The sequence below is a fragment of the Microcaecilia unicolor genome, chromosome 3 (assembly GCF_901765095.1).
Source record: "Microcaecilia unicolor chromosome 3, aMicUni1.1, whole genome shotgun sequence".
Lineage (NCBI taxonomy): Eukaryota > Metazoa > Chordata > Amphibia > Gymnophiona > Siphonopidae > Microcaecilia > Microcaecilia unicolor.
Genome location: NC_044033.1, coordinates 412,005,549 through 412,032,976, shown reverse-complemented (window position 1 = coordinate 412,032,976; position 27,428 = coordinate 412,005,549). Strand labels below are relative to the sequence as shown.

Sequence of the window (27,428 nt, the reverse complement as noted above, 5' to 3'; positions counted from 1 at the left end):
GTAACAGAGTAAAAGTATTAAAAATTGAGAAAATTACTACTTCAGTAAAAGTAACAAATGTTATCCTGAACTTCTTAACAAGTAGCAAAACATTTACTTAAGTACAGTAACTAGTTACAACTACTTAGTTGCTACACAATACTGCCTGTATGTAATAGACCTTCCCTGAAAGGAGTGGAGTCCCCTGACTGTTGAAACTCCTGAGACAGAGAGGGAGAAGACAGCAGAGAAAATGGATATTGAAGAAAGCTTCAGTCCTTCTTCCCTGGGAACAGAGGACACAGAATGGGAGGAAACGAACATTGTGGAGGCAGTGCTTTAAAGACCTGCAGGCTGGCTTACGTGACATGCTTTTCAACTGTGTAAGTTGGCTGGGGTTTTTTTTGTTTGTTTTTTTTTGAACTGGACTACAAACCTGTACTGAATGCAGGAAGTGACGCTGATGCTGCTGGCAGAGGGGGGATGGCATGATACAGGTAAACAGCAAACAAAGCACAGCAAAGATGACAATGAACCACTAAACAGTAAGTAGCTGTTATAAAAGCTTTAATCAAAACAAGGTGTGCCTTGATACAGGCTTGTGTTTCGGCCAATCGGCCTACATCAGGAATCCAATGCCCTTAACAGCAATGAACTCAGGTTGCTGCTTTGAAGCATTAGTAGGATGATGTCGTTAATGTGAGAAGCACATGCTCATGCTAACAATTGCTAAACAAACTTCAAAAGAAAGCTCCTCAATTGTGACAAGTCACACCTGTTTTTGATTTAAAGCTTTTATAACAGCTACTAGCTGTATAGTGGTTCATGGTCATCTTCGCTGTGCTTTGTTTGCTGATTGCATCCTTTGCAAAGATTGTTTCTTCTGTTTTGCTGTGTTTCTACAATAGAGGTAAAGCCAGCCCTGTCATGAGGAAATGTGAGTAAATCTGCTAGCCTCTTTGGAAAGGCTTGTAAAAAGCCAAGCAATTTCTTTTTTTTCTTGGGGGGGGGGGGGGGGGGAATTCTTTTTCTTTTTCTAACGGGGAAAGAAAAGGAGCCTCTACTTACTGGGATTCAAAGTTTGAAAAGGAGTAGGGTTACCATATTTGCGGAGACAAAAAAAAAAAAAAAAAAAAGGACATAAAATAAAAATGGCTGCTACCTTTGCTAAAGAAATATTTAAATTGTACAAAATGTGTAAATGGTTTTTAGTTAATGAACACACATCAAATAGTGACCAACTTACAGTACAGCAGTAGACAATCTACTTTTCAAAAACTTCCAGATTTGAGTTTGACCGAATCTGAGCTCGAGCATACATATCACAAGACTGGATATTCCTCAACAACTTTGGCTGGCTTCTGAGATACATGTGACAGTCTTTGCATAATATATGCTTAAAGTTGTGTTGCACAAACAAAATTCCTTTGACAGACTGAACCAGCAGAGAAACAGAAAGATCAGCAATGTCTTTTTCTCTCTTTAGCAGCCTCATATGTCCAGAGTGACTAATAGGCCAGAGATGGTTTCTCTCATTATTGGGTAGGTGTATTGGTCATTGGCCCATAAAAAGAAAAAGAGGATATGTTCCTAAAAATAAAAAAAAATTAAAACCTGTAGGACACATCTGATGACACGCAAAATGAGGACATGTCCTCTTAAAAGGTAACCCTAAACAGAAGTGTAAGGGAAGAGGAGGGTCAAGGGTTTGAAACAGACTGACTATGGGGAGGGGGAAAGGTGTTTTTTTTTCCTCACTTACTGATAAGCTGAAGAATGGACCCCATGTCAGTCTCAATGGAGAATCCCAGAAATGGCCTTTTGGGCACTCTTTTGAATATTGGAACCATGGACTAAAGGTGTTCTGGCTAGTTTTGGATTTGAAGCCTCCCAGCCTGAAAGCTAAGCATTCCTTTAAGCACTTAGGGAAGGGTCTCTCTCTTTCACCCGGATTATTCACAGTCACAAGACAGGATGGCAGCCATTCAAGGAACCCCAAGATGATAAACTACCTTATCCAGCTGGACCGATAAAACACAACAATATACAGATTGATAAAGGTATTATTTTGAAAGAGTCTTCCATCATATTGACAAGCATATCGTATTATGCATTTCCATGACTACCTGATGAATGCACTAGTAATTGATCAAAAGGCTAATCTGTACAAATATTTTTAAAAATTGACACAGATAGAATGCTGGGTTCCGTAGACCACGAGTCTGATTCAAAGGCACTGAACTGTGTACTTATATCATGCTGTTACCAGTGTTATCTACTGCTTGTTCAAACTCTATGAGTACTCTACTCTTATTCTATTTTAATGGTATAATGAAGAGAACCAACCACTTTCCATTACATTTCACTTTTCAAACTTATTAGATCAGGCATACCCCCTAACTTAACATTTTAAATATTGTCATTATAAAAATCAAATGCATTTTCAGCTCTAAAAACCTGGATTACAGTGATTTTTCCAAAGTGAAAATTTACCTGAAATCTAATGTAGACAAAAGGTGGATCCAAGGAAGAAGGGTAAGCCGCAGACAGCTTCTCCTCATTTTGCACGGCATCAGTGATTTCAGGAAGTTGCTGCTCCAGGTCTGCAATCCTGCTGAATAATGTCTCCTGACTGCTGGACGCCTGGCATGTTTCTTTGTTGGCTGGCAAGTTATTGTTACATACATTTGAAGTTTCACTCATCACATCCAACTCGTTCACTGTTTGAGTTTTTGGTTCATTATCTGTTTCCATACCGAATGCCAGGCTTTTTTCACCAAGGTTATTTGATGTCAGACTTTGCTCATAGTGAACTTGTTCTATAAGTTGTCCTCTGCCAGACGGAAAAAGAGTATCACCTGGTTCTGATAGCACTTGGTTCATGAACTGATCATCTCTAGAGCAATTTTCAAAATGTACTCTGTGTCCAGCTGTTCTCATACAGGAATCAAAACCAAACACAGCATTCTGGCACCTACTAGAAGCTGACGAGTCTTCTTCACACATTACCTCTTTGACCAACAAACGGATAATATATTTTTCTGAGCAGGAGGATGGAGGAAAGGCAGGATCACAGTACTTCTGCTTTCCAACCAAAATAAGTAACTTTTTCTTTGTAAGGAAACACAAGCCCTTAGGCCTTTCGTTCTTTTCTAGATGAATTTGTTGAATGGGAATGCTAGATAAGGATAATGAATAAACTAAAATAGTCGAATAGGTATTAGAAGCTACTGCAACAATATGAGCTGTAGGATCAAAAGCAAGTATGTCAGGGACTAGAATTCCTGGAATGCTAACCTTTCTAGTGGAAGTTACTTTTTGTTCAAGAGTCACCAGAATCAGATGTGATGAATCCTGGCCACTACCCATTAGTAAATCCTTACGTATAAGATGAAAAAGCGTATTTGAATCAGACTGCTCAGAATTAGCAAGAATATGGGTTAGGTCCACGGGGCCTGATGAATCTGTTACTCCATCAATGTTCCTAGGTTCTTCGTTCCCTGCTTCCAAAGAATTCTCTTCTTTCATGAGGTTAGGTTGTAAAAGAAAAGAACTAGATTCAGTACCAGCTGGGATATCAAATGCACTGCCTTCATTTAAGCTACAGATCTTATCTAAAGGAAGCTCAGTAGCAATAGCAACTTGAGAACCCCCAACTGATTCAATAGCACAGACATAATTACCTACATCAAATATTGGACAAAAGGAACAAGGATTAAGAGTTTTCTGGGCCTTATCCCATATGTATGAATGAAGAGCAGTGCCTGAAGCAACTACAAGGCGATTACCTTTAGTCCAACAAGCACAGTGGATAAGACCACTACATTTAATATCTGCTTTTATGCTGGAGTTATCATACCGAACATTGTAGAAAACAGAGACATCCCGTTTAGTCAATACAGCTAACACATCATTCTTTGGATGCCAAACACAGCCCTGGGGAAGCACTGGAAATGGTTCACCTATTTCACAAGCCTGAGTCACCATTAGTTTAATATTTTCTAAAATATTATAATACAGCTGCCAAACAGTGACATGTTTTTTATGCTGGACAGCAAGTAAGCTTGGAGTGTCTGCAGAGCCAGCAGGACCCCAGTAAAGTCCATGAACACGTTCAAACTGTCCGATAACAGTTGAGTCACCAAACTTTGGGTCTTCATTATGAAGGTGTAAAGCTGTTAGCATAACTTGTTTTCCATCTGTCCAGGCTAAGCCATGTACAGGGTGGATAGCTTGGAAAAGGGAATTCAGACCAGTTCTTAGAAGTTTTCCTTTGCCCAGTTCCATTTTTTCTTATATCTGGCATCTGTAATAAATAAGAGGAAAACGTAAATTCTTAAAATACTTTTAGAATAGCTTAAAAAAAACTGTATATATATTTTTTTGAGTGTTAAAAGCACATAAAATACTGATAAATAAGTGGTTAGTTTAATTTGTGGATAATGGCTTTTTCATGCAAGAAAAAGTATCCTGGCTAAATTGTAGCTCAGGTTACTATTTGGCTTGCCTATACCCCCTGCCCCATAAAAATAACCCTATAAAGGGTGCCAAAAGCTTGATTAAAGGCAAGTTCCAAGCACCCACGCCGGGACTGTGAAGTTGGAGTCAAGAGCTGTTAAAAATGTACTGAATCCAGCTTCAAAACATTATCATTACATACAGGACAAAAAAAATTATAAGTTATATCCTGAAATTGTTAGAGATGTTGCCCTGGTGGTTACTGCTTTGACACCAACATAAGATCACAGCCTATTCAAGAAATACCTGAAGACCTACCTATGTGATTGTTCATTCTCCTCAGCAGCTTGATCCTTGCATCTCCGCCTTCCATTCCCCTTCAGTTTTCCCTCCCTCCCCTTCTCTACTTTTTTTTCCCCCTTCTCTTCAGCTTTGCACTACTGTTATTATGATGTACCTTCTCCTGCATTGTACGCCACATAGAGCCCGCCTTGGTGGGAATATGTGGGATATAAATGTTCACAATAAATAAATAAATAAATAAAGTTAGTGATAAGAGGTTGTTCTCTGCTCTGAGAATAGTTAACACAAAAGAAAAAATAATAATATTGATGTGTGGAAGGGGTGACTTATCTAAGCTTTGACGCTACCAGCGTCTAAAGCTTACTAGGACAACAAGAACTCTGAGCAATATTAATTAATGCTCTAGCATTTGGTACCCAGATATATCCTCGAGTGCACCTATTCCGTGTGTGTGTGATAGTGAAGTAAATTGAAACCATCCAGAACTATTTAATGTCCCCAAAACAAGCAAGAGAAAACTCCAATTTAAATTGAAAGACAAACATTTAAAAAGTCCAAAGTACTTATCTTAAATTCCAAAATAATTTTTGAAACCTCCCCCCATAAACTCTCCAACCACTGGAGAATTATTAGATCAGATTTGAGGGCATCCATGAAGGAGGATCTGACCGAGATGATTCTTTTTCTGCAGACATTCTTCAAAGATTTATTTAAAATATTAAAGGGTCCCACTAACAGAGCATTACCGTGGGACGTGATGAGGTGTTCCGCGGTAGTGTTCTGCTTAGCGTGCTAATCCAGTGCTAGAAATTATTTCTTTATTTTCCAGCACAGGAAGTGTGTCTGGGGGCAAAGAGTAGGAGTGCCTGTGCTAATTGGGTAGAGCAGGCACATTACGGCACGCACTACCCGATTAGCACTGGAGTAGCATGGGAGCCCTTACAGCCTCCTAAATAGGTGGCAATAAGGGCTCCCGGCAGTAATGACCACGCTCTATGGGAAAACCTTAGTGCATGGTCAATACAAAAGAAAACCCAAATGTTGCCATTTTTACTGTCACACTAAAAGTAGCCATAGCATACAGGAAACCCACGTGCTGACAGCAGCACCGGCCACTTTTTAGCGTGGCCTAGTAAAAGGACCTCCTAAGTGCGTAACAGTATATTACACACACAGCATTTTTTTTTTGTTCAGGTTCTTTGTTTAAACTTCAAATATATTTTGTGTTTACAAGTCCTAATTTTGTACTTAAAGAAATATCCTACGTTTCTGTAATTAATAACATTTCTCTTAGATTTACTATACATAGTAGAGAGGTGTTGTAGCCGTGTTAGTCCACTTTTAAAGGTAATCAATAGAAATCAAACATGGAAAAGAAAATAAGATGATACCTTTTTTATTGGACATAACTTAATACATTTCTTGATTAGCTTTCGATCTTTAGCCTCTACTCCAAGAGGATGAATTACTGAAAGAGGTATTCCCAGCCCCACCAATGCTGGCCTTCCGACAGCCACCCAGCTTGAAACACAAGGTAATCAGAAGTAAACTCCCAACAAAGACTGAAAAAGAAGAGAAGGGCGCACATCCTTGCAATATAGCCAGCTGCAAGCTATGCCAAAACATCTCACAGAACCCCACAGTCATTCACAAAGGAAAAATATTCAACATAAAGGAATATTTCACATGCTCATCTTCCAATGTGGTATATATCATTCAGTGTAAAAAGTATAACGAAGGATGCTATATTGGAGAAACAGGCCAGATGCTAAAGACAAGATTTAATCTACATAGACATCACATGAAGAATGCTGGTGCCAGCCTGGTTCCCACCCCTGTGGGTCAGCACTTTACAAAACCAGATCACTGTACCAGTGACTTCATAGTAAGAATCCTGAAAGGCAACTTTAAAACAATACAGGAACGTAAGACCTTTGAAGTCAGAATGATTGAATATTTTGACACCCAACAGACAGCACTTAGATCTGGGTTTTCTAGCCCATTATAAACCATAAAGTTGTATTGCTATGTTTATCACCCTCCTCTCACCTACCCAACCTCACCCATCCTGTTAGACTATCTCTAAAATGCTTTGATGTTCCCATGCATATCTCCTACCCACCCCCACCCTGTTAGACTATCAATGAAATGCTTGGATGTTTTACTTATATATACTGTCATCTACCACATTTGCTTATTTCCAATCTGACGAAGAAGGGCAACCTTCGAAAGCTAACCAAGAAATGTATTACGTTATGTCCAATAAAAAAAGGTATCATCTTATTTTCTTTTCCATGTTTTATTTTGTTTGATTTCTATTGATTACCTATACATAGTAGGAGTCAGAGACAAAAGTTAAACTTAAGAGTCAGGGGTTAGACAATAAAAAAAAATGAGGAGTCAGAGTTGAAGGTTTGGTGTACCACAGCCCTGCTATACGCATTACATCTTATGAAATCCTGAAATTAAGTGCTCTTTGTCAAAATAGAATTACAAGAAACATCAGTAAATATGAGAGATTGAGCTCATATTCCACATAACCTTAGGAGTGAGGTTCATTACTGTCAGGGTATGCCAAAAAAAATCTCAAAACAAAAAGCAGCCCTGACGACAGCTAGTAACGGTATTAAAATTTCAAGTTGAAGAGCAAGGGTGCTGTGGCCAATCCGGAGCTACAAGAATGACTCAACCCAGGTGGAGAGCGATCCGATAAGAAGTCGGCCGCAGAGAGGCCAGAGAGGAAACAATCAAAGAACGTCCTCCGGCTAAAGAAGCAGCTGAACAACCAGCCCTGCCGAATCGCCCTCTCTCTGATGACAAAAGAAAGAAGGCAACTCAGCATCCAGACGAGACACCATCAGATCTACCTCCAAAGCTCTCTACCCAAGGCCAAACTGAAGCAGCACTGGTGCAGAATAGCCATTCCACCGAGACCAGAAGACAGTAGAAAAAGAAAGCTCACAGTAGGAAAAGCTCACAAAGTGGGCCGCAGAGAAAAGGAACACAAAGCCTTATGCCCTGGTGGCCAGGACCCGACTCAAGAGTCCCAACCCTGTTGAAGAAGCCACCGCCATCGTGTTCTCCGATGGCACAAGCACCGCCTGGCCCACAAGTCTTGAAAGGCTAGAAGATGAACAGCACCAAAAACAGGTCCAGGTGGGACATCGGCCACACCATCTGTCACTGCCCTAGAGGTGGAAGGAGGCAGCAGCAGAGAGCTCTACAGCCCAAAAGATTTGCATCCATGACCACCACCATCCACTGCAGAGCCAACAGTTCATGCACAGCTGTGAGAACAGCCATGAAAGACGGCGCTGACACTGCTGGGACACAGGAGACCACCTGCCGAGAACCGAGAGCTGTAGATGTTGCATGTGAGCACAGCCCACGGCACTACCTCTAAAATAGCCGCCACAGAACCAAAGACATGAACACACTGCGAGGCCCAAGGACTTGATGCCCCAAGCAGACTGCGCACCAGTCTGAAGCTATATCATCTAGTCCTTGGTAAAGAAAAAAATCGTACCAGAGCTGTCTGGGACAGGACAAGGTGGCTCATTTGAAGGGTGGCCACCCAGCCCAAGGATTCCAACAGCGAGACCCGGGAAGATTAACTCTCGGTACTCGTCTAGAGCAATGTGCACTCTGATGCCTCCTTGCTGAGAATGCCTTAACACTATAATATGTAACATTTCCCACAGAAACAGGGAGCCAAAGGCACTAAGCCTAGTAACTCCCTTCTAAAGGCGCAGAAAAAAAAACACCACAACAACCTATAGCACCTGGTATTCCCAGGTAGTTTCCCATCCAGGTAGAAACCAGGCCCAATCCTGCTGAGCTTCCAATTTCAGAGGGGATCAGGCACACTCAGGGTGGTGTACCCATAGACAATACCTGTACTGCCAATATAGAGTTCCACAAAGGAAGTGAGGGAAATGTTCAGGGTGTTTAAGCAACTGCCCTCAGAAAAAAAAAAAAAAACTCAGGGGACCAAAAAGTCTATAAATAAAAATATGAAATAGGCTCTTTCAGTGGGCCAACACACAAGGAACCCTGCGCTGATGCTGTTCACTGTTTCCAACACCAAGAACAGCCTTTAGCCAATGCAGGAACTATAAGAAAATCTTAACTCACCAGACAGTGAGGTCTATTGGAGACTGCTGCTATCAATGCACCCACTTAAGCAAACATGGCTTTCCAGCTCAGGTGATTCTTGCTGCCTCTGTGCAGAAAGGGATTCCCTGAAAAGACTCCCTCCGAATAGAGGATGACAGGAGAGCAATGGAACCTACTGCTGAGCTGGAGAGTAAACATCCCCTCTTCAGGGCAGGGTCTATCAGTGGCGACAGACAGGGAACAAGCCAGAAATCTCCAAAGGCTGTACTAAAAAGGAACTGTCAGTTCCCCTACCAGATTTCTGCAATATATAGGCATATGGAGCAGCAGAATGAACTCGGGGGGGGGGGGGGGGGGGGGGGGAGAGAGGGGAAGAGGTCAGAAGCCCCCAGCCCCAAAGAAGCCCCCAGATTGGCTAGCTGACATGCATCCCCAAAAACAAGTCGCACCACAGAAGGACCATCAGATTCCTTCAGGAAAACCTTGCTGTCTAGAACCCATATGCCCAAGATGGGCGTAAGAACTCCCCCAAGCCCGAAGCTATCGAGGGGGAACCAGAGAGGGGTCCCAATGACCTCACCTCCAGCACAGCACCCAGTAGCCTCTCCTGGAACACTGGATCTACCACAGAGCGTAGCAAAGCTATTACTGTACCCGAAGAAACCCTCAAAAGGGGCAGGTTACAGACAAATGCTGAGGAGGCAAAAGCCACTTCAACCAGTGGACGTGGAGAAAAAGGAGGAAGAAATCAGTGCACAAAACAATTCCCCCGAATCAGGAGAGGTCAGTACAAAGCCTGAAGAAGTCCCCATAGCAGAGGCGAAGCCGCCAATGCAGCCAACAGCTGGAAAACAGGAGCCGCATCGGGAGGCACCAAAATAAAATGGCGCGTGCACCAGACACCTCAAAGCAGGGATACCGTTTGAGAGAAAGAAATCCCTGGTGCCTGCCTGTGCCTTTGTGCACCCAGCAACACATGTCCTCGCTGCTACCAATGCTTGCTCAGAACATGAGCCTCCTATGGTGACCTTCGCTGCCAATATCACACATCCCCCAATGGCAGAAAAAAATGCACTCACCAAAGACGCGCAGCCAGATTTCCCACTGACCGCAGGACCTCCCATGGAAGCCTGCCACCAAACCGGCTCAGCAGGCCACACACACACAGCGACTCCAGAGACACTGCTCCCAAGGCTCCTCTTAGCAATCTGCTGCCCTGTTGCAGCTGCAGAGCCTGTGTCCAAAATTGCTTTTTTTTTTTTTTAAACAGCAGCAAACAGAGGTCTGTTGTGGACTAGAGGTTTGTTTTTGTTTTTTTTTAAAGTGAAGAAGGCTACAGTCTAAACAAAAGTCCAAACTCTGGGAGGAAAGGGACCAGGGGTGAGGCAGGGACCCACCACCAGGCATACCCCTAAAGCTGGCACAGAGCCCAAACACCCCCTAAGCTCAACTGGCAAAAATGCCCAAGAGCAGGCCCTAAGAGACATCGTCTACCACCTGCTAGAGATAGAGATATACTGAAGTGAAGGAGGAGCTGACAGTCTGGTATCACTGCCTTGTGCTTTGTAATCTCTATCTCCACCTGCTGGTAGATGGACGTAACCCACTAGTTCCTGGATTCATCTACTGCATACGCTAAGGAAGAGAGGAGAGGAGCTTTAACCCTAATGCCATCTCCGAGCTGGCGTTGGGTTAAGGCAGTATTACGCCCATATGGTCAGAGCGCTGTGCTCTGATGATATGGGCGAAGTACTGCAGAGCTTATTTCTCTGGTGCTGTTTGCCGCACCAGACAACTCTGATCATTGTGCTCTAGTAAATGCGGGCATTAGTCCGGGGCTAGTGACCTCTAGGGCCTGTATTTACCTTTGATCATCAGGGCCCAGGACTTTGATTGCTAACTGTGTATGTGCCCTGTGGGACCCTAATAGGTGGTTTACCTGTTTTTGGTAGTACTTTGAATTCTGGTTGAAATGAAGAGTCGGTGCTGCTCTGAGAAATGGAGTGAAATGATCTGTTTTAGTATTACAACAAAGTTTAAACTGCAATGTTCTGCAAAAACTCAAGTCTTAATATTAGAGTGAGTAATGCCTGGATAGAGAAAATATAAAGTAACATAACATAGTAGATGACAGCAGATAAAGATCTGAACAGTGAAGTCTGCCCAACAAGTTCTTATCACAAAAATATGAATTAATGTTTTAAGTAAATTTTGTTCAAGTAATTCATGTAGCAACTGACTCTTCTTCAGGTGGAACATGCAACTTAATTCCTGCAGAAATTCGAGGCCATGGAGGGCTGACTAAAAAAATTCTTCGTGTGGTCATATTGCTTGAAATGATTTGGGTTTCAGCTGAACTGAGTGGATATAATCAAAGTCAAAGTTCCATGGCAATACCTGGAGACAAATTGCAGGGTTACACAAGGTCAAGGAGTGCTATGTGGCTCCTGACAAAAAAGATCTAAACGAGCCCAGGTCCTCAAAATAGACCTAATGTTTCGACGTCTATGGGCCAAAATTGTTTCATATTTTCTGATCACGCATACATAACTCCACCATTCATTATAATTCAGGTACACATTATTTTTCCAATTAGAGACAATTAAATGCAAGGCAACAGCTAGCAGTATGTTATACAATTTCTTATTAGACTCCAAAAGAGGGATAGTAGGACAAGAAGCTCGTAAGATCACAACCTCATAAGAGAGCGCAGTGGACTCAGGCAAGTGAAAGATAAGACACATTTTTGACCAAATTAGTTGCCAGTAAGCTCTGACGTTTTTACAGTAGAAAACCATATGTGCCAGTGAACCATCTCTTTCCTGACAAGACCAGCAGTTGAAGTTGACACTCTTAGTGATTCTGGCCACTCGAGCAGGAGTCCAATAGGCTTTGTGGAAGATGAAATATGAGGATTGAGATATTGCTGCTGACTTCGTGGGACGTATGGAGTTAACCCAGAAAGTAGACCAATCAAATTTTTTTTTTTTTTTGGGGGGGGGGTTAATTTCCGGGGGGGGGGGTTTGTTTGATTTTGTGTTTACTTTTGTATTCTCTGTATGACAAAACCTTTAATAAAAATATAATTAAAAAAAAAAAACTGAGTGGATATATATTACAGGAAAACCATATGGAATCGGGTTTCTTGGAGCGCATTTCAGTTTATGGAGCTGTAGCCATGAAGCAACTTCTTCCAGACATTAAGGTCTGGGACTACTGAGGGACCCTAAGTATCCTGAAACCAGACCAGCTAAGTATCATCTGCTTAAAGGTAAGCACTGCCAGCCTGCAACTGGAAGACTGATTTGTGCATCCTTTGCATTTAAGCAATAAAGCACCTATGCCATAAAGACAGATAACCAAGCTGAACTGAAGAAAAGAAAGCTATTCTTACCTGTTAACTAGAAAAAAAAGATATTTGATTGCATGTCATGATTTACTGAGGCAATCCTGTAAGTCATCATCAGTACATCAGAACTCCCACAGCAGTCTTCTAAATATGAAACAAACAGAGGTGGTAAATACTTAGAGAAACACTTCAATGCCTGCTCATATACACATTAGGCCACCTGGAGTCTGGACTGAAACCGAGCGGAAAAGGACATTCAGAAGCTTCACAGTCTTAATAGGCTGAGTCTGAGAAAAAAAGTCATCAAATGGTACACAGACACAGTTACTACAAATGGGCTTCTGCTGCTTATGATGAAAAGTCACTCACCGATAATAAATGGACTTACAGGAATAAACTGGTGCATTCTGGTACTTTAGGACACACTGCCAGAGGCTCCTTTCAGACTGTGATTTGCAATAGTGGAGGTCCCATTTATAACTTCATGAAATATGTAGCCATTAGGGATGGGCAGGCAAAAAATGTTCATGTTATTTTTTTCGGGGTTTTTTTTTTTTTCCAGAACGAGCATTGTGAAGAGTACATATTCCTTTCCCAATATTGCACGCAAACACATACATAAACCTTAGATAAAGGAAAATATTCACTGCAAATGGAGAGGGATGGCAGGCAGAAAAAAAATACCATATTCAACCCCTGCTCACTAGCCCTGATAGAGACATGCTAATAGGGTTTTTTTTGACTTAGGGAATTTTTGAATACTGATATACCCTAACCTGGGCTCTAGCTTCCTTTTAGGTTGCACTATTTTGGGGTGTACTATACATCTCAGTAAGCAAATAGTTTGCAGTTTACTGATTATGAATGGAATTGGTTTAAACGTAATGAAAAACAGTGGCACAAATTTATCACAGTAAACAACGGTCAAATTTTCAGGCATAAATCATATATACACAAAGAAAACAGAAAGCAGTATGGCTATTCTAAACATGCAAGACAGTGAAGGAATGGATCCTCAGAAGCTTAGCTGAAATTGGGTGGCGGAGCAGGTGGGGGGAAGAGGGGGTGGTGGTTGGGAGGCGAGGATAGGGGAGGGCAGACATACGGTCTGTACCAGAGCCGGTGACGGGAGGCGGGACTGGTGGTTGGGAGGCGGAAAATACTGCTGGGCAGACTTATATGGTCTGTGCCCTGAAAAGGACAGGTACAAATTCAAGGTAAGGTATACACATATGAGTTTGTCTTGGGCAGACTGGATGGACCATGCAGGTCTTTTTCTGCCGTCATCTACTATGTCTATTATTCTGGCCATGTTGAGTGGACTACACAGTAAGAAAAACAGGTAAGATTTGTAATAAACGATTGGTAAGGCTGGATTAATTCTCACAGTCCTCTTTCACCTTGTGGATTACAAGGCGGTTCTGAGTTCCTAATTAAATTTGGTGCAGTTTAAGAGTGCTTTGGTTTTCAAACTGGGCTATTTCCAAGTAGCCTATTAGCAAAAATGCTAAGACTTCACTAAAGATATTGCAGCATAGGTAAACCACACTCTGATCCAAAACTCGGCAAACTTAGTATCTCTCATTACATGTGCTGGATTAATCCTTTCACGGTCCAAGCCTCTTTCATCTGGTGGGTTACAAATTTACAGGCTATTCTGAGCTCCAAGCTAAAAGTGCATCTATTTTTAAACACACAGAGCTATCCAAGTAGCCTCAATTAGCTGAAGAGGTTTATGCTTCATTAAAGGTAATGCAACATATAAGTAAAGCACACTCGAAGCCAAAGCACTACAACCTGCAACCAGTTGGGGTTTTTTCCCTCTCTCTCTCTCCACTTACCTTTGCTGGATTAATCCTCACAGTCCATACCTCTTTCATCTTGTGGGTTCAAAGGGCTATTCTTCAGAGCTCCTTGCTAAATCTAATGCAGTATAAGAGTGTATCTACTTTCAAACAGGATTACACGAGTAGATGCCAGTTCTTGGAATGCTTAGCATTACTCCATGCCTACTTCCTACAATTTGGAATTAAATGCAAGCCTAGACGTCACCGGAACCAAGACTTCTGTTTCCTAGCTACTAATCTCGCCTTCCCCTTCAGCCTATTGGCTGGCTGTTTCTAATCACTGGGCTAAGGCTTCAGGAAGAAGAGGGAGTTGCTGCAGCCTATTGGCTGGCTCTGGTTGTGTCTGATTGATAGGCGGAGGTGAACTGTGCTCCTGGTGGTCTGAGCGAACGTGCTGTAAACGGGATTTTTGTATGAAATGTGATAGACATATATTTCGATATTACTACTGTAAGATCTTGCATGTTAAACGGTTGTAAATTGTGAAACGCTGTAACTCAAATAAAAGCCAATGAAGTAAATTTATTGGTGATTTATAAGCACACACATTTCTCTTTCTCTATTTCGCAAATCAAGCCCACATTTGCTTTCAGGTGACTACTACTACGATACAGTCTCGATTCTCTGATGTAAACGGGTCGAGCCTTGTCAGATAAATGAAAAGTAAGATAATATAAAAAACAATGGTAACCCCTTTAAAAATGCACGGAAAATTTCTTAACACTGACAGCTTGTGAAGCCAGAAAACAGAAAGAGAATCTGCACACCAGAGTTGAAAAATTTTACAGCCAAATTTGTGGCCAAAAGTAGGCCCAAAATAGCTAAATATCAATATTAATAATGTCAATATGAATATTAATAAGATTAATATGAATATTGATATAATCATAATAATCAGTGGCATAATCAGTATTGGCAGCATAATCATAATCAGCATAATAATCAGCATCGCATAATTATCAGTATAATATTAATATTTTTTAAAAAGATGTTAAATCTCCCAGGTTTCAACCAAATTAATGATTTGTACTTATAAATAGTAAGTCTGATTATTAAGCACCTGATTCTCATAACAAATCTACAAATCAGGAGAATATAAATATATATAATTCACATATTTTTATTCATATTCAAAATATTCAAAAGTGTATACAATAAACCTATTTTATAAATACACATCACAAATCACACATAAAAAATTAAATACTAAACCCCCATTCATACTCACACACACATTACCTATCTTTAAAATTCTCTAATCATGGAAAGACCAATAATTAGAACAAGCAAATAGTCTATCAAAATCCTCACGTGGAAGTTCATCATCAGGTTCAAACCCGAAATATTTCAGCAGCATTTAGCATTCCACCTCCAGCTGACTGCTCTATTTCCACCTCTTGTTTCATTTTATCCACGGAGCACAGACTACAGTTCAAACAGTTATAATCCAATAGTCAATCTGTCATAGTTCTTCTCTAATACACCATCTCGAAGTCCTTATTGTCTTATAAGATTTTCAAATGGGCTTCAATGTACTTTACTTTTCATTTCCAATTCTCATTTTCAGCTCGACACCAACACTTTGTCTCGCGCAATTGGCGTAGCAATCATGTGCTTCGCTCGCTAGGCGTCTTCAGGAGTTGTTGTTCACAACCAAATTTTCTCTATAGCATGCCATCGCCGGGAATCAGTCGGTCAGACCAACCATATATTGGATCACCTCAACCAGCTCCTGAAGATGCCTAGCGAGCGAAACACATGATTGGTACGCAAATTGCGCGAGACAAAGTGTTTGTGTCGAGCTGAAAATAGAGTTGGAAATGAAAAGTAAAGTACATTGAAGCCCATTTGAAAATCTTATAAGACAATAAGGACTTTGAGATGGTGTATTAGAGAAGAACTATGACGGATTGACTATTGGATTATAACTGTTTGAACTGTAGTCTGTGCTCCGTGGATAAAATAAAACAAGAAGTGGAAATAGAGCAGTCAGCTGGAGGTGGAATGCTGAACGCTGAATGCTGCTCAAATATTTTGGGTTTGAACCTGATGATGAACTTCCACGTGAGGATTTTGATAGACTATTTGCTTGTTCTAATTATTGGTCTTTCCATGATTAGAGAATTTTAAAGATAGGTAATGTGTATGTGAGTATGAATGGGGGTTTAGTATTTAATTTTTTTATGTGTGATTTGTGATGTGTATTTATAAAATAGGTTTATTGTATACACTTTTGAATATTTTGAATATGAATAAAAATATGTGAATTATATATGATATTTTATATTCTCCTGATTTGTAGATATTAATATTTGGAGGGAATTTAGATTGTCGAGATTCCTATACTATTTGAATTATCTCTTAACATGATGTCTGTTTTGGTGGCCCTTGACTAGGTGAAAACATCTCTGCACAGGGAGTCCTTATAACCAGCCCCTCAAAATGGCACAATGATTTACAATTTAGAACCAAGTATTACTCTGATGAAACCAATACTTCCTTCCTCTGTGTACATCCATATGCTGCACAAGCCAGCAATGGCAGGTGTGAAAATATTAGCAAGCTCAAATAAAAATGCTACCAATAAATGGCCTGGGCGGGGCACAGTTCACAGTCTGGCCAGCTGGCTAGCTGCCACAAGGGAACCACCACAGCACAAAAGACATCGGTGTCCACCACCATGAGTCCATGGGAGTGAGTGTGCATCAGCGCGGGTTGTGGGCAACCATTTGTTGTAAGAGGGCTGGATCCCTACTCCTTGCCTTCCTATTTAGGCCCAATAGGTGGAGGTGAGCAGCAGAGTGATCAACCCATGGCCACAACTGCGGGGATTAAAATGTGCCCAAAACACCGCAACCCACGGCTTCCAAAAAAATCCTGAAACCCACCCAATTTGGCAGGAATACTGCCAACTAGCAACTCCGCTGTATATTTCTTAATGGCAACGCAATGACATCGCCAGGGGGTCTGACGGATATGCTGGATGGTCAGATTAGCAAAGGTCAGATAAGACTGTACTGTACTACTACTACTATAGCGCTACTAGACGTACCCAGCGCAGTACAAATTATAGGCAGTTGACATGCTGTAGCCTAGTAAAAACCCCCTTAGGTGGGTTTTATTGAGAATTAGTGAGACAGAAGAAATCTTGGTAAAGTGCTTTTAAAACACAAACATGTTTATTTTTTCCAAGGTAAATTGGGGAGTTCATAACTGTCAGTTTTAGCTTGTCTTATTAAGATGGACTTCGGAAAATTCACTGCTTATTTCTAGGATAAGCAGCATAAAAATCTGTTTTACTGTTCTGGGATCTTGCCAGGAACTTGTGACCTTGATTGGCCTCTGTTGGAAACAAGATACTGAGCTTGACGGACCTTTGGTCTGGCCCACTAATGCTTATGTTCTTATAAACTGCACACTGCTGCACAGGAATGTAGCTGATTGAACATTGTTACATTGCAGGAGGGGGACGGAGTTGTCATACTACTTTGAGTTAGTCTGTGTGTGAGCATGTCAGACAAGGGGGGTGGGAGAAGAGCTGACAAAAGCATTGTTTGCCCAGGGTCCTGTGACTGCCCTGGCCATGACACACTGTTCAGTCAATCTGAGGATCTGTGAGCACGTGAGACTGAAAAGGAACATAACCCTTGCTTAGGGCACCATTTTGTCCATTGACTTCCGTAGTAGGGGCCTATCTGATTTCAGGCTTTACCCATACGTTTTCACAATGTTCAGAGTTGATTTTTTTTTTGGTGCTGAATTTTGAGCATCATTTAATGAATCTAGCTCTCTAAGCACATAGCTCTTGTTAATTTAAATGTATAGTGCACTGGCTACAAGAAGTCTATGATGACTGAAATAGTGGAGTGCTATAGTGCACATTGGTCTTTCATTTCATGCAGGTTGAAACTGTATTTTCTGAGTGCCTAGAGCCAAAGAAAGTGTGAGGGTTGGAAGCAACTGCATCCAGAGCAGAATCAACCCTTAGAAGTTTAAGGATTTCCTATAACACATATAAAATATTAACTATAGCCTGCACTCTGGATTTATTTTGAAATGAAGTTCTTGAATTTTAGCCTAATACTGAGTCACTAGGGGGCACTATTAGACAGTGTATTCTTTAACATTGCTTTTGACTCGTAACCACTCGCCTCCACCTACCCTCCTCTCTTCCTTCCCGATCACATTAATTGATTTGATTTTCTTACTTTATTTATTTTTTGTCTATTAGATTGTAAGCTCTTTCAGCAGGGACTGTCTTTCTTCTATGTTTGTGCAGCGCTGCGTATGCCTTGTAGCGCTATAGAAATGCTAAATAGTAGTAGTAGTATTTAGCAATTTTCCTTTCTCCCATTCTAAACCTATGGGGGGGGGGGGGGGGGGAAGAAAAAACGCTGTATTTGGTTAATGCAAATAAAACTTACAGAGAAAGACATTTCACCACTATGCTTTTGAATAGCGTTTGATACAACATTTTTTCCTCTAAGGAAATTTGTCTTTTTTTTTCTTTCTGTATGAACTGCTAAAATGTATTTTGAAGAAAAGAACTTCAATAAGTCATGGATGAAGGCCAGGCTCTATGCTGTCTGAGTTATAAACCTGCTTTAAAGATATAAATAATGGTTGAAAAGGAACACAAGGTCTGTTTAGGCTGCTGTTGATGTAATGTTGCAGGGTCCAGGGATGTTGCAAAGTTTGAGCAAGGAGAACTGCCTGGGGCACCAAGCTGGGGGGGGGGGGGGGGGAGAGAGGATGGAGGTGCCATGCCACTCTTTTGAGTTAGTTTGTGAGCATGTCAGCCTGTCCGGGGGGGGGGGGGGGGTTTGACAAAAGCATTGCTTGCTCAGGGTCCTCATGTGTCCAGTGACTGCCCTGGCCACAACACTCTGTTGAGTCAGTCTGAGGATCTGTGAGCACTGGAGACTGAACATAACTCTTGCCTAGGGCACCATTTTGTTCATGACTTCTGTAATAGGGCCAGTGGCGTAGCCACAGGTGGGCTTGGGTGGGCCCTTTATGGCTCAGGCCCACCCAACAGTAGCACATGTTTAGTGGTAACTGGTGGGAATCCCAAGCTCTGGCAGCTGAAGATTTCCCCTGATGGTAACAAAAACGCTACTATCCATGACACCGGCACCTGCTCATGCTCAGTTTTCAGTGCATGCCTGCTGCCAAGGTGGAAAGAAGCATTTTCCCACCAGCTGAGATCTTTTGAGGGGGGGGGGGGGGGGAAGAACACTTGGTGCCCATCCAATTCTTGCCTAGACCCACCCAAAATCTGTTGTCTGGCTATGCCCCTGAATAGGGCCTTTTCTGATTTCAGGCTTTACCCACACTTCCTTCACATCCAAAGGTTGTGCTTATCCCCTGTTGTCTTCAGTCCTCATACTGTGGTAGAGATGGTGAATCCAATGATGATAGTGATAATAAGTACATTTGATTGCTTCTTTGCCCAGCATTCTGACTTTCTCTTTGTGAGGCTTTGGACATCCCAGAGACAGACACATAACTATGAGGTCAGAAAAGAGCTGTTGATAGTGCTCAGAGACTTCCTTGCATCACGTAGCTATAGTTCAGGTTCCTCCTCCCCACTTGCATCACTTTGCACTTGCTCACATTAAACATCATCTGCCATTTGGATGTCCACTTTCCCAGTCTCGTAAGGTCCTCTTGTAATTTCTCACAATCGTCTTAGGGGAGGCATATAGCTAGTGCCAGACAGGAAGGCTTTAACAACGTGGTCCGGAACCCCAACAGCAAAACATGGAGAGGCTGCTCCAAGCCTTGGTGGAGGGCCAGCAGCAACAGCAACAACAACAGCAGTTCATGCAGGTGCATCTTGAGCAGCGGCAACAGTTACAGCAGCAACAATAAGTGCAGCAGCAAGTGTTGCAGAAGCTTGTGGAGCTGCAAAAGAGCTTGCAAGCCCAAGTAGGGATAGCTACCCAGGCACCTAGCCTGTCAGCGATACCTCCGTTTTTTGTATTGAAGAAAATGGTGCTGGAGGATGATCCAGACTATTTCATAACCAACTTTGAGAGAACTGCCCGCTTTGTTGATTGGCCAGAGGCATCATGGATGACCTATATGGGGAAACTATTGACCGGTAGCAGCCAGATGGTATTCCAAGATGTTAACCCTGCCGGGACGGCCACCTATGTGGAGGTGAAAGCAGCCATCTTGGAGAGGGCGGGCTCCACCCCAGAGGCCATCAATTCTTATAGGGAACAATTCAGGCCTTAGTTTTAGAAGGCCTAGGCTAGTGGTTCCCAAATTTTTGCAGGTCACGGCACCCTTCATGTCCGAGCAATGTTTCGCAGTACCCCCCTCCCAGTCACAACAATTTTCACCCTCCCCCCTGACCACACAGGTCTCCGCCCTCCCGTCCACAAATGTCTCCACCCCCCCATACACACACACACAGCCATACAGGTCTCCATCTTCTTCGCTGCATGAATATAACAAGTGCTAGGATGTCCCTATAATCAGCCCCTCCAAATGATACACTGATTACGATTTATAACAAATTACTACTCTACCTATGAAAAGTTATTCCATTATTATATTTCCTCTTTGTATATCTGTGTGCTGCACAAGCCAGCATGTTTAAAAATATAAGTGAGATTAAATAAAAAATGCTACCAACAATAAAGAATGACAACTTGGATGCAGCAGCTCATAGGTTTGCTTGTTTGCTTCAAGGAAACAGAGACTGACCTATTGGCTTCAACTTTTTTACTTCATCCCGTCTCCTGTTTTCATTCAATCTCATTGGCAATCGCCTCTGCGAGTCCTGAAGTCTGTCTGCACCATGTCCCCAGTGGCTGCGACAAAAAAAACTGCAGGGCCACAGTATCCTTCAGGCATGCGCTGTCGGCTCTGCTGGTCCTCTGCCCCCGCTGACATCAGCTTCCAGTTCCAGGGGCAGAGGACCGGCAGAACTGACAGCACATGTTTGAAGGCTGCTGCAACCTTGCACTTGCTTTTTTTTTTCCTGCTTATGCTGTCTGCAGTAGTAGTTCAGGCGGGAGGGAGGTTGGGGTTTGGCTTTTTTTTTCCTGCTTATGCTGTCTGCAGTAGTAGTTCAGGCGGGAGGGAGGTTGGGATTTCCTGTGGCACCCCGGAGAGTTTGTTGCAGCGTACCAGTGTGCCACAGCGCACAGTTTGGGAAACGCTGGGCTAGGCTATTGTAATGCAGTGTTTTGGGGACCTCCTAAATTATCTAAATCCTCCTTGCAGATTATGCAAAATACTGTGGCGAGACTGATAAGAGGTTGTTGATCCTTTGACCATATTTCTCCTCAGCTGAATAATCTTCACTGGTTTCCTGTTGCTAGTTAGGTCAAATTTAAAATACTGGTGCTAATGTTTTAGGTGTTGCTTGGGCTTACTTCCAAATACCTTCAGCATTTAGTAAAAGCCTGTGTCCCAGGTGTACGCTTAGATTTTCTGGTAGGCATTTGCTTATTCTTCCATCTCAGACAAAGGTTAGGTTGGGATTTAAGACAGGAAGAAAATTTGATATCCTTACATAAGAAATTGAAGATGCTTCTCTTTAGAGAGCCTTTTGAAGCAATGTGAATTTAGTAAGGAAGAGAACAGCTTTATCTTCCCCTCAGTATTCTGATAAAATAGGACATTAGGATTAGGTTATTCTAGGTAGCCAGGCTGGTCTGGGGCACTGGGAAATGTTTGGGGTGTTAGAGCTTTTAGGGGGTTCAGGTAGAAGGTTATTGGGCTCATTTTTGAAAGAGAAGGACGTCCATCTTTCGACATAAATCGGAAGATGGACGTCCTTCTCCCAGGGACGTCCAAATTGGTATAATCGAAACCTGATTTAGGATGTCTCGAACTGCACTCCGTCACAAGGACGGCCAAAGTTCAAGGGGGCATGTCGGAGGAGTAGCGAAGGCGGGACTTGGGCGTGCCTAACACTTGGACGTCTTTGAGCCATAATTGGAAAAAACAAGGACATCCCTGACGAACACTTGGACGTTTTCACCCGGATCTGTTTTTCTTACGACTAAGGCACAAAAAGGTGCCCAAAATTACCAGATGACCACCGGAGAGAATTGGGGATGACCTCCCATTACTCCCCCAGTGGTCACTAACCCCCCTCCCACCCTCAATAAAAATCTTTAAAAATATGTCGTGCCAGCCTCAGATGTCATACTCAAGTCCATGATAGTGCATGCAGGTCCCTGGAGCAGTTTTAGTGGGTACTGCAGTGCACTTCAGACAGGCGGACCCAGGCCCATACCCCCCTTACCTGTTACATTTGTGGAGGGAACAGCAAGCTCTCCAAAACCCACCACAAACCCACTATACCCAAATATAGGTGCGCCCCTTCACCCATAAGGGCTGTGGTAGTGGTGTACCAGTTGTGGGTAGTGGATTTTTTTTTTTGGGGGGGGGGGTTCGGAGGCTCAGCACACAAGATAAGGGAGCTATGTTCCTGGGAGCAATTTATAAAGTCCACTGCAGTGCCCCCTAGGGTGCCCAGTTGCTGTCCTGGTATGTCAGGGGGACCAGTGCACTACAAATGTTGGGCTTCCCACGACCAAATGGCTTGCATTTGGAAATTTTTGACATGGACGTCTTTGGTTTTGAAAATCGCCAAAAGTCAGAAATGTCCATGTCTAGGGATGACCAAATCTAGGGGCGTCCAAATTTAAGGATTTGGATGTCTCTGACAGTATTTTCGAAACGAAAGATGGATGTCCATCTTGTTTTGAAAATACGGGTTTCCCCGCCCCTGGATTTTGCCGTTTTGCAAGGACGTCCAAATCGCAACTTGGTCATCCCTTTCGAAAATGCCCCCTCCACATATCTTATGATATTGGGGTGTTTTTAGTTACATATGGATCAGTTTCACCAGCAGTAGCAACCACATTAATTTAAATGCCAGCTCTGGTGTATAAATTGATATATTTATTTATTTTATTTATTTGCACATTTATATCCCTCTTTTTCCCACAGCGGTGCTACATGTATAGTCAGTTGTGTTGAATATATTTATTTATTTATTAGGATTTATTTACCACCTTTTTGAAAGAATTCACTCAAGGCATTGTACAGTAAGAATAAATCAAACATAAACAATAGACAATTACAGCAGTAAAAATATTCAAATAACAATACAAAGTATGGCATAGTATACTACTTACAATGTCAACACAATATATAATAGAACATTTTAATAGTCAGTGTAGGGTATAAGCAAAGATTGAACATACTAGAATATGGTCAGTGCCATTACCACTGTCCATTTAAATTAGGTCTACATTAGACTGATAGCTTATCTGGATAAAGGCTGAAAATCACCGCTATGTGGATAATTTTTGCAGCTTGCCCTCACGCCACCCCAGGTATGGCCCCTCATGATACGGATAGCATTGTCCTGGTTACTTGGGAGGGGGCTCTGGAACTCACAAGTGTGGAAGAGAGGGAGGGACGGAGGGGGGTCTGCAGGGAGGGAGGAGGGTCTGGAACTCGGGAGGGAGGGAAGGGGGTCTGCAACTCGGAAGGAAGGGAGGGAGGGAGGGAGTGAGGATGGGTGGGAATTTACCTTGCTAGCGCCCGTTTCATTGCGTTTTGAAATGGGCCTTTTTTACTAGTAGAAAATATTGGTGTTTTCTGATGTTTTTACACTACAGGATACCTTTTCTGGTGGAATCAAATATTTATGATTGTGTCATTTAGGAAAAAGCAAAAGAGGAGGAGAAAATCCAAGCCCTCCTCTCCTGGCTGGTTTAGCATCCTTCACTCAGTTTTGGTAGCTTTGTCTGTTGATGACTCCTAAATGACACAAAACAAAATAGTGAGGCTAATACAAGGAGGATTCAAAGTTCAAGGACTTTTATTGTTATTACACATCTAGGAACCGACACGGCTGTGTTTCGGCATTTGTGCCTGCCTCAGGGGTCATCAAACCTTATAAAGATGAAAAAATGAAAATAAAACTTCCATAGATAATTCAATGTACATAAATAAAATTAAATTGATTAAAAACATTAGAACCAAGTGAATAAAACACATTAATTTTATTTTATTTTTGTTACATTTGTACCCTGCGCTTTCCCACTCATGGCAGGCTCAATGCGGCGGGCAATGGAGGGTTAAGTGACTTGCCCAGAGTCACAAGGCGCTAATTAAAGTTTAGCACCCTCAAAATGTAATAATAAAATGATATTAAAATCAATAAATATAATAGTATAATATATGTAAATGATAAAAAAAAACAGAGGAAAACAACTGGTGTGTGAATACAATATTATAATCAAACAAAATAAAAAAGACTAATGAATGTAAAAGAATATCTAATATAATATCAACCCATGAATCAAAAATCAAAATAGAGTGATACCAAATATATGTTTAAATACCCGTGAGTATATATTGTTGGAAATACAGGTGACATCTTTTGTAATAAAGAATGGTCCTGTGCTAAATGAATCATAGTGCCTTGAAGAAGTTAAAAGGAGCAAATGGACTCTAATTAGAGGAAAACCAGGTGGCATGTACAAACTTCTCAAAGGTATTTACAATGGAGATAAAATTGTGTATCCTACTTGGAGACATTAGAGAATATGAACAGACAAAGAATGAAGGATTAATGATAAAACATCTTAAATTATATACATATAAACTGAGACTAAATTAAATGCAGTTAAAGTGGAAATGCAAACTGGACTATTGATTCTAGGGTGCGTGATTGATATAACAGAGCGCTAAGCTTACCACGGGGCTGAAGCGTACAGCACTATATAAAAAACTTTGATCGACATTGTTAGTGAACTTACAAAAATTGCAGTGGATAATTTGAAAAAAACTAAAATATAGACAAACTAAACTTTCTACTCTGTAATTCATTAGATCGGCTCAAGTAATGGTCTGTTGACTATCTTATGCAAAAACAGGATGATAATGAGGCTGAATGTAATTTAAATAGCAATGCTGGCACCAAAATCTCAAAACGTGTATATAAGAACTAAGGGCCTCCGATTCTCGATTTGGCAAATGAGAGGAAGCCCATTCAGGCCCTATTTTACTAAGGCGCGCTAGTGTTTTTAGCGTGTGTTAATATTTAGGGTGCAGTAAATGTTAGCGACATCCATAGGAATATATGGACATCGCTAACATTTACGATGTGCTAAAAACACTAGCGCGCCTTAGTAAAAGACCCCCTCAATTCCTATGGGCTTCCTCTCATTTGCCACTTGGGAATCACTAGCATGGTTTTGTAAAAGAAGCCCACAATAAATCAAGACATATACATCAATAGACAACAAATATGTCCTAATAGATATAAGTGTACTGTAGACTTAAATGCGAGAAACCGTGTATATTTGGATCTTACTTCTGCTTGAATAATATAGTGGTAAGGACAAGTATGAACATGAATAGTTTAAAGTTGGACTTTACAGTAAATGCACCAAAAATACCAGTAGAAATGACGATGCTAAAGGTTAAAAAGAAAGTATGTCACCTTTGTGTGAGCCTGACGCTGCAGCTGTACTCACCTAAACCTGGAGTATTGTGTTCAGTTTTGGAGGCTGTATCTTACTAAGGATGTAAAAAGAATTGAAGCAGTGCAAAGAAAAGCCAAGAGAATGGTATGGGATTTGCGTTACAAGACGTATGAGGAGAGATTTGTAGACCTGAACATGTATACCCTGGAGGAAAGGAGAAACAGGGGTGATATGATGCAGACGTTCAAATATTTGAAAGGTGTTAATCTGCAAACGAACCTTTTCCGGAGTTGGGAAGGCGGTAGAACTAGAGGACATGAAATGAGATTGAAGGGGGGCAGACTCAAGAAAAATGTCAGGAAGTATTTTTTCACGGAGAGAGTGGTGGATGCTTGGAATGCCCTCCCGCAGGAGGTGGTGGAGATGAAAACGGTAATGGAATTCAAACATGCGTGGAATAAACATAAAGGAATCCTGTTCAGAAGGAAGGGATCCTCAGGAGCTTAGCCGAGATTGGGTGGCAGAGCCGGTGGTGGGAGGCGGGGCTGGTGGTTGGGAGGCGGGGATAGTGCTGGGCAGACTTATACGGTCTGTGCCAGAGCCGGTGGTGGGAGGCGAGACTGGTGGTTGGGAGGTGGGGATAGTGCTGGGCAGACTTATACGGTCTGTGCCGGGGCTGGTGGTTGGGAGGCGGGGATAATGCTGGGCAGACTTCTACGGTCTGTGTCCTGAAAATGGCAGATACAAATCAAGGTAAGGTATACACAAAAACTAGCACATATGAGTTTATCTTGTTGGGCAGACTGGATGGACCGTGCAGGTCTTTTTCTGCCGTCATCTACTATGTTACTATCGTTACCACGTGAACTATACCAGAAACAGGTGACAAATGTATTAGAAAAGGTGATGTGAACAGAATGCCCAGTTTAAATAACAATGGTGATGTGATAATTAATATGTAAATGATGTGTGCATCAATACAAATGGAGAACTAGTGAAACATAAAAATGATGTATACCAAAGCATGCCAATATGCTATACCTAATGTGATTTATATAAGAAACCACTTATTGAGAGGACTATTAATTCTAGAGTACGTGGTCAATACAGCAGAGCAATGCTAAGTCTACTGCAGGGTTGAAGCACTTAGCACTATACAAAAAAACTTTAATCAACTTAGTCACTGAATTTGCAAAAATTGCAGCAGATGATTTGAAAAAACAAAAATACAGAAGATCTAAACCTTCTATTCTGTAGTTCATTGAATCAGCTCAAGTAGTGGTATGTTGTCTCTTATGCAAAACAGGATACTAATGAGGATGAACGTTATTTAAATAACAATATTGGCACCAAAATTTCAAGACATATATATAAAAACTAAATATTTCAATTTGCTCATCTTGAGAAATGCTGTAAGAAGCAAAGTGGTAAGGATAGATATGTTTTTAATCAATTTAATTTTATTTATGTACATTGAATTATGTATGGAAGTTGTATTTATATATTATAGATGTATAATTTTTTTTCATATTTTCATCTTTATAAGGTTTGATGACCCCTGAAGCAGGCACACATGCCGAAACACAGCTGTGTCGGGTCCTAGATGTATAATAACAATAAAGGTCCTTGAACTTGGAATCCTCCTTGTATTCACCTCACTATTTTGTTTTTTGTCATTTAGGAGTCATTAATACAGAAAGCCACCAAAACTGAGTGTAGGATGCTAAACCAGCCAGGAGAGGAGTAAGAGTATTAGAGGAACAGTTTGTTTTTCCAGTGCATACATTTATCACTCCACTCCATTTATCCTTAACAAGGACTGGGGGAAGGTGGTCAGCACCATCAAGTGACAAAATTAATGGTTATTTTCAGTGTATGATCAAGCACAATTAACAAATATTTATT

The 27,428-nt window shown here is 41.6% G+C and overlaps 1 protein-coding gene across 2 annotated transcripts in view; it reads right to left on the bottom strand.

Annotated features, from left to right (window-relative positions):
- The window catches only part of WDCP (WD repeat and coiled coil containing), a 47,478-nt gene extending 43,208 nt beyond the window's left edge, over positions 1 to 4,270 (bottom strand). For both annotated transcript variants that reach the window (XM_030198801.1, XM_030198800.1), the window contains exon 1: positions 2,473 to 4,270. In XM_030198801.1, coding sequence (XP_030054661.1) covers positions 2,473 to 4,266 — 1,794 coding nt within the window. In that variant the 5' untranslated portion in view covers positions 4,267 to 4,270. The remainder of the gene's footprint in view (positions 1 to 2,472) is intronic.
- Positions 4,271 to 27,428: the final 23,158 nt, after the last annotated feature.